Source organism: Triticum dicoccoides, chromosome 3A, assembly GCF_002162155.2.
Source record: "Triticum dicoccoides isolate Atlit2015 ecotype Zavitan chromosome 3A, WEW_v2.0, whole genome shotgun sequence".
Lineage (NCBI taxonomy): Eukaryota > Viridiplantae > Streptophyta > Magnoliopsida > Poales > Poaceae > Triticum > Triticum dicoccoides.
In genome coordinates this window covers 575,057,331-575,065,318 of record NC_041384.1, presented here as the reverse complement: position 1 = coordinate 575,065,318, position 7,988 = coordinate 575,057,331, and the positions used below count along the sequence as shown (strand labels likewise).

Sequence of the window (7,988 nt, the reverse complement as noted above, 5' to 3'; positions counted from 1 at the left end):
TGCTATGGCTTCCACGAATGTTGTTTCAGGGTGAAAATTTTCAAGCACCGAGAACATTTATCAAAGTTTGCACTGAATTTTTTTTCAGAATTTTATTTTTCTTCTTCAGATTTTACTGTTCACATCGAGCTCAAATGAGTTGCAGAGTTATTGAAAAGTCTCTCGAATTACTGCGCAACCTTTAGGCGACAATATTCTTTCTTGGATGAATAAGTGATGAAGAATTATTTCTTGGGTGAATAAGTGGTTAAGTTGCAAAGAAAATTCTAAGGTTAGAATTCTCCAAAACTACACGAGAAATCCTTTGAATCAAAGATGCCGTATGTAAGAATTAAGAAACTAACAATGTCTAAAATTTAAAAATGAAGTGCCTTTTTAAATTTGTCTTCTATTGCCGGGCACTAGGGCGGTGAAGACTTACCAATAAGGCTATCTCTTGCATAAACTCTTACTTGAACCGTTTGAAACACAAAACGTGATGTTCTGAACTTGACATGCTCTTGATATAATGGTCAACACAATTATGATACTCTACAAATTATATGTGTTTTCGAGTTTATAATCCAAATATTAGAATAATATCAGTGGTCCAGTAGAAGTTTATACAGTACATACAATCAAAATTTCCCCTATATAACAATCAAAATCACCGTGCGTTCTTTGACTGGACGTGGTCGCCACACGCCCGACGCACGCGCCCCCGAACGGTGGGGGATCTGGCGCCGGTGCCAGGGCACGCCACGGCTCGGCGCCAGGTCCGCCATGGCAAACTACCCAAATCCGACACCATCACCAACCCACCATCATCAGTCCGTCACCGTCCGTGCGACCTCCGGCTCCTCGAATCCGTCCCGCCTACCCCCTCCGGTCCTTTTCTTACCACGCCCCGGCTCCGCTCACCCACCTGCCACCTCCCGCTCCGCCGTGACGCGGCGGATCCCAGAAAAGAAAAGAAATTCTCCGATCCCCCACCACCTCGCTTTCGACGCGAGGAACGCCCGACCGGCGAGCGAAACCGCGCCACCAACCGCCGGCCGCTCGGGCAGGCAAGCCGCGGCCCGCCTCGGTCTCTCCGGCCGACACCCCGCGTCACCCCCGTCGCAATTCGGCGGCCAGACCCACGCAAATTGCGTCCTTTTCCCGTCTTCTTCCTCCCGGTTAGTTTATAACCTGCCTGCCCATCCTTGGAACAACCGAACGAGTCAGACAGGTTATGTAGTGGTGGCTTGCGCGGCTGGCCTTGGTTTTGCTTGCGGCGAGAAGCAATGGGCGGAGCGGAGGACGGGGCGCACGCGGCGGGGGGCCCCGCGTCGAACGGGCACGCCAATGGGGCCGTGGAGGAGAAGGTGGACGAGCTGCGGCGGGTGATGGGAAAGGCCGACGGGGACCCGCTCCGGATCGTCGGCGTCGGGGCCGGGGCCTGGGGCAGCGTCTTCTGCGCGCTCCTGCAGGACGCCTACGGCCACCTCCGCGACAAGGTGCAGCTCCGCATCTGGCGCCGCCCCGGCCGCGCCGTCGACCGCGCCACGGCCGAGCACCTCTTCAACGTCATCAACGCGCGCGAGGACGTCCTGCGCCGCCTGATCCGCCGATGCGCCTACCTCAAGTACGTCGAGGGCCGCCTCGGGGACCGCACGCTCTACGCCGACGAGATACTCAGGGACGGCTTCTGCCTCAACATGATCGACACCCCGCTCTGCCCGCTCAAGGTCGTCACCAACCTGCAGGAGGCCGTCTGGGACGCAGACATTGTCATCAACGGCCTGCCGTCCACGGAGACGAGGGTTGTGTTTGGGGAGATTGGGAGGTACTGGAAGGAGAGGGTTAATGCCCCAGTCATCATCTCGCTCACCAAAGGGATAGAAGCATCCCTGGATCCGGTGCCGCGGATCATAACTCCGACACAGATGATTAGCAAAGCAAGTGAGTTTCCTATAACTTTTTTTCGCCCAATCGTAATTTATTCTTCTTTCTTCACTGAAGAATTGATGTTGTCCTCTGTTGATGGTGGATTGATGTTGTCCTCTGTACTTGGTGGATTGCTGTTTGCCCTCAATTGTTGGTGTCGGTTCCCCTCCATGGGTACAAATTTGTAGCTATCGCCTATCAGCCTTTTTAATCTGGTAGGAGTACCTGATAACTATGACAGACAGTTATCAAACTTTGGTTGAAATGTCATCATGAATTATGATAAAAAAAATTGGATGCAACCGATTGCGTTGCTGACAAAATATTGATGTGGAATTGTAGAAGATAAATCCGTACATGGTTCTTGGTAAAAATATATCCAAAAATGCTTTTTTGCTCATTGCATTATACTGTAATGTTTAACTGAATTCATTGCCTTGGCTTGCTAAATACTCGTATGCTGCTATGGAAGTTGATGCTTGTGCATTACTATAGAAGTTTTTTTCATTGCATGACTTGTCTAACTGCTTATGTCCTCTTAGTCCCTAACTTTGTGCAAATAAAAAAAATCTCAAAATCTACATCAATCGAATCAACTGATCAAATGATTATGAGACATATCTCGTCTACAAATATATTATAATTGCGGCAATTAATTTCTTGGCGACTTCAGAGGTAATATCTGTGGGTGAATGGACCGCCACAAACTCAAATATTTATAAGAGTATAAGAGTAAAGGTTAAGATCTATGTAACCTTCTGTAAGTTTCGTATAGAGGGGATATAACTAATTATTGAACTTGCAGCTAAGTAATTGGTCGTATTTTCTGTTGCTTATGAATGCTCCTAGTCATTATATGTGTTTAGATTAGCAGGCTCTTCCTGAATGAATTCCTTACTCTATTTTCATGCTTCTACACACCAAAAAAATGCAACATTTTGTTCAACTGTTGTTGATCTCGGTTCAGAACTCTAGTTTCAGAGTGGTGTGTGCTGAGTGTCATGCTTTGTTTCCAGCATTTTCCTTTTGCCTATTTAACTCTGCATGTGACTTACGGATTATTGATTTTATTGCAGCTAAGGTTCCATTGGATAATATTCTATATCTTGGTGGCCCTAACATCGCGTCTGAAATATATAATAAAGAATATGCGAATGCTCGTATTTGTGGAACTGACAAATGGAGGAAACCTCTTGCTAAATTTTTGAGGCAGCCTCATTTTATTGTCTGGGATAATAGTGATCTCATCACTCATGAAGTCATGGGAGGTTTGAAAAATGTGTACGCTATTGGTGCTGGTAAGTTATGTTCGTATGTCCCACTACTTTTGCCATATTTCGACCACTATAAGTTTGTAAAGGCCATACACTGTTCTAAACTTTGGATTAGTTTGCCACCATAACACACTCAGTCTTACACAATGTCCTCAATAGGTAGTACTAACTTGCATCATGTTATAATGCACTAATTCCAACGAATCAGTGTCCCAAGGAGGAAAAATACACTAGTCAGTTATATCTTAGCTGTCAACATCCAGAAGAAAGATCCAATGGACAAGAAAGGCTGAAATATCTATTGTACTTCTACTTTTAATTGACATAATCTTCAGTTAGTTTGCTGAACATTGTGTTATCTTGCAGGTATGGTGGCAGCACTAACCAATGAGAGTGCTACCAGCAAGTCTGTTTACTTTGCACTTTGCACATCTGAAATGATCTACATCACCCACCTTCTGGAAGAAGAACCCGAAAAACTTGCTGGACCGTTATTAGCTGACACTTATGTCACGTTGTTGAAAGGTCGTAATGCATGGTATGGGCATAAGTTAGCTAAAGGGGAACTGACTCTGGAAATGGGTGATAGCATAAAAGGCAAAGGGACAATCCAGGTTCGCCATTTTGATTGTTGTCCGAACTTTCAACTGCTACCACAAACCTCAAGGCATACTAAATTGTGCTAACAATTCATTTCAGGGTGTCTCTGCGGTCGATGCATTTTATAAACTTCTCAGTCAGGATAGTTTGAGTGTAATGCATCCAGAAGCCAACAAATCTGTTGCGCCAGTTGAGATGTGCCCCATCTTGAAAACACTTCATAAAATTTTGATCAAGAGGTAATAATCCTTCTTCTTTTTCATGATATAACAAAAGCCCTTGTGAAATAGTTCAATTGCAATTTTATTGAATTAGCTTCAAAAATACTTTCTAATGGATTTATCCATTTTTAACAAGTACATACTGTAACTGCCCAGATATAAGAACAAATTATCTCAGTAGGCATAAAGATATGTTCATTCTCCTGGCCAATTGCTACTCCAGTATGATGTTGCTATATTGTACGTTAGTAAAAGTTTGCAGCCATAATCAACTCTGTTGATTTGTTTACTCATGTGCACAGGGAACTTCCTACTGAGTCGATTCTTCAGGCTATAAGAGATGAGTCGATGTGTGACCCGCGTGAAAGAATTGAGATGGCACGGGGGCAGTCACTTTACCGACCATCTATTCTTGGTCAACCAAATGGAGATGTGAAAGCTTAGACAGATTCTCCTATCGGTTTCCTTCTTTCTATTAGTCGCTAGACGTTTTCGAAGCCCTATGTGCTCTTGTCCATTCGGCGGCTGCTGCTTCTGCTGCTGTTGTTGTAACACTAGTAAGTTCAGTTAAAAACTTTAGTTGACTATTTTGAGGAAGATGTGTTGAGTGTGTTAGTAGCTTGATGTGGTTCACACCATCTTGTGTATATAGAACAATTTAATAATGCTATTATTCTGTATCCTATTTGAAATGGAAAAACAATACAATCATATATCATGCTTCGAATGATATACCCTGTATTTTTTCAACAGTTTAATTACCTGCTCGAACAGATGTGACGTGAAGTTGCAGGTTTTATCATTTCGAGAACCAATGTGATGTACTGCAATAACCAGTGACTAGTCTTCCTACAAAGTTGGACCCGACATGATGTCATCAGGCGAATAGATGTAAGTGGACAGAGAGAACGTGGGCAACTACAGCGGTGGCAGTGTTTGACGATTCTATTATTTTTTGGTTTGTGATCCCATTCCTATTTTTTGGCTTGTGAATTTTCCATTAGTAGATTCGAGCACTGTAATAGAGAAGTCAATAGGGTTGCCCATGAACTTGCTAAGCTAGCTAAATTTTCTACAGCTTTGAACTGGTTTGAGGAGCTTTTGAGTGAAATTGTACCCCTACTCGTGAGTGATGTACTTGTTATTGCAAATGAATAAAACTATTTTTTTAAACGTGTGTAATGAAACATAGCAGAGTAGATTTTTGTTAGCTAAGCAGAAGAGAAGCTTTGATGTCCAAAACAGACAAAAAAACTGCATTTATCAAGGAAAAGGATTAGATTGAACCGGCTGATTCCTAACTGTTGCTAGTGGGTACCCATATCCGTCACCCGACAGAGTAAATGGGCACCACAGGTAAAAATACCCATGTTTGCATAGCATCAATTTGAGCGACACATAATCAAAAACAACAAGGTACAATCATAATTTATAAACAACAACACATAATAACATCAATTCATACTTATAAACAACAAGAGATCATAAACACACCACATTTTATAAAACATCAACACTTGTAAATAACAACACATGAAAACATCAACACATAGTCATAAACAGTAGTACATAGTCATACATTTTTAAGTTCACAAACTCATGAGGGTAGAGGTAATTTTTTCGTACTTGTTAGATTTTATAAAGGTACATGGGTATGCAGGTATGGGTTATATGATCTTATACCTGTACCTGCTCTACCTGATGGGTTTGAGATTTCCCTATTTACATATCCATGGGCAACTTTTTGTCCCATACCCTTACCCTAATAGGATTTTTACCAGCAGGGTACGTGGGTTATGGGTACCCATTGCCATCCGTAGGAGGGGGTGGGGTGGATAGTCTTGTGAAAATCAAGCCACACAATTTTTAAGTTTGGTGGTTTTTATTTCCAGGCAATAAGGACTAAAAGAACTTAGCAAGCAAGATATCAAGAGGAATGCACAACGAAAAAGTAGTAATCTTGCAAGTAAGTAGGAGGTCGGGTAAGAGAATGCAAACATTGTGGCACATGATTTTTTTTCACGGTTCGGATAGTTGCCGCTATCGTACATCCACATTGATGGAGACTTCGAACCAAGAGGTTCTAGGATTCAAGAATCCCGGTTGTGTCTCCCACCAAGAAGCCCACAAAACACAATCAATCTATTTCATCATGGTTTGCTCTTAGAACCCCCACTAAGTGTAGATCAAAGTGAGTGTACCAACTTCTTGCCTCTTTCACTCGTAGAAATTGATAGGATCACAAGTGACTCCTAACTATCTAGGATGCACTCGCCATCCAAGAGTAACAAGCATAAGCAAAATAACTTGATAGTAACTCCTTGAAAGATCTTCAATCAAAGCTTCTCTCAAGAATCTGAAAACACCCTCTGTGTCTCTCACAAGATAGGATTGAGAAGAAAGAAATGAACTCAGAGTATGGACTCGTGAAAGAGGAGTTCTTGGTTGTCCAAGTATCAAGAAGTGAACATGGATTTACACAACACTTCTTTCTTCTTTTCTTGCCTTGGACCTCTCCTTCTCTATGGTCTGACGGAGTGGAGTGGAATGGGATGTGGGTGGAGTGGAGTGGAGTGGCTTGCAAGGAATGGTATGAGCGATGGTTGATACCACAAAAGGGTATGGTCAAGATATGTTGTGGGAGTTCAAAATCTGGCCGTTCCTAAAAGGTAACAATGGGTTGGAAGCACCAGTAGTAAACTAGCCAAAACTACCGAACCAGTTCAAGTAAAGTTGAACGGCCGGTGCATTGTTCAGGAACTAGGGAAATACAATACTCAGAAGTACCAATGGAAAGGAGAGGGGTGGTTCCGAAGATAAAGAAGTAGCACCTTTTATGCGGGGAAAGAACCTCTAAGAAGTACTGGTAAAAACCAATTGCTCAGTAGTAGCATTCCAAGAAGAGCAGGTCTTGTGGTGAGAATTTGCAGAAAAGCGCTACATAACACCTCGGGAGTATCGAATGGAAATGAGTGAATGTACCGAACTTATGTTGTGACCAATAGAGATGCAAACCGAGATGATTCAAAAGTGTTGACGAATTATGTTGTGCTTGGTAGTGCCATGGCAAAAAGACATATGTCAAAACAGAATTAGCTTGGCAGTTCCACTAAAGGTTACTAATGGTTCCAAATAGTTACCACTGGGTTTGATATCTTTGTGAGGTCACCAATGATCTTCCAGTAATAGCCAAGGACCTGCATGTGAAAATAAGTCCTAATATTTGAAATACGCTCATTGAAATCATTAGTCCTCTTAGGTACTTTTGTCAGAAATCATCAAAGCTCACTAGGGTATATATTGGAGATGCACTTTCACCTACGGAAAATCAGTGGCTCTCGACCTGAAAGCCAACACATGAAGTAGTGCACATATTGCTCCTCCGCGTGTACCCTTCTCGCAGCAGACTCTAGGGGAGAAAGAGAAGGCCACTCGCTTCATGTTTACCTCCTGCATGTGCTTTCATTCCCCCGTCATGACATCAGTGCACATGCTCTTTTCCTAGTAGCGTTGCATGCCACACCTTTCCTCGTCTTCCCTTCTCATTTCCATCATTGCAAATGCCTTAACCTAAAACTCGTTACACCACCAATGCACCATGGACATAACCAAAGTGGAGCTCGATCCAAAGTATGAGGGTAGATGGCGGACCAAGTCAAAATGGGTTAGCGGTCACCGGGTTTGACGCTGACAACGCTTCTATGAGACCGATACGACAAGTTCAACGCTAAAAAAATAAGGTTAGTGATTCTTTTTTTATGTTGAAAATGTTTTTCGACATGCTGCAATCTCATGTGTGTTTTGCTGCGAAGACATAAGAGACATGATGTGATGGTAATGGTAGTGTGCATTGCGATGTTGTATCATATTGCAAGCATTTTCATGATTCTACGGGCCTAAGAGCACGCCACTTCAAGGTCGGCAGTTGTAGCTACAAAAGTGGTCCGATGCTGCTGTAATCCGGACGGTCACGTTAAAATGTCGG

The 7,988-nt window shown here is 43.1% G+C and overlaps 1 protein-coding gene across 1 annotated transcript; it reads left to right on the top strand.

Annotated features, from left to right (window-relative positions):
- The first annotated feature begins 772 nt into the window (after window positions 1–772).
- LOC119269294 (probable glycerol-3-phosphate dehydrogenase [NAD(+)] 2, cytosolic) lies at window positions 773–4,735 on the top strand. Its single transcript, XM_037551089.1, has 5 exons — window positions 773–1,923; window positions 2,985–3,206; window positions 3,549–3,796; window positions 3,882–4,021; window positions 4,306–4,735. Exons 1-5 carry the CDS (start codon window positions 1,266–1,268, stop codon window positions 4,445–4,447), a joined length of 1,410 nt encoding a protein of 469 aa, XP_037406986.1. The 5' UTR covers window positions 773–1,265; the 3' UTR covers window positions 4,448–4,735.
- Window positions 4,736–7,988: the final 3,253 nt, after the last annotated feature.

What these genes read in the sequence shown, in the direction of transcription:
- LOC119269294 (XM_037551089.1), top strand. Translation starts at nt 1,266, where the DNA reads ATGGGCGGAGCGGAGGACGGGGCGCACGCGGCGGGGGGCCCCGCGTCG. An exon ending in TGTGTACGCTATTGGTGCTG is followed by an intron (nt 3,207 to 3,548) that starts GTAAGTTATGTT and finishes GTTATCTTGCAG; the next exon opens with GTATGGTGGCAGCACTAACC. An exon ending in AAGGCAAAGGGACAATCCAG is followed by an intron (nt 3,797 to 3,881) that starts GTTCGCCATTTT and finishes AATTCATTTCAG; the next exon opens with GGTGTCTCTGCGGTCGATGC.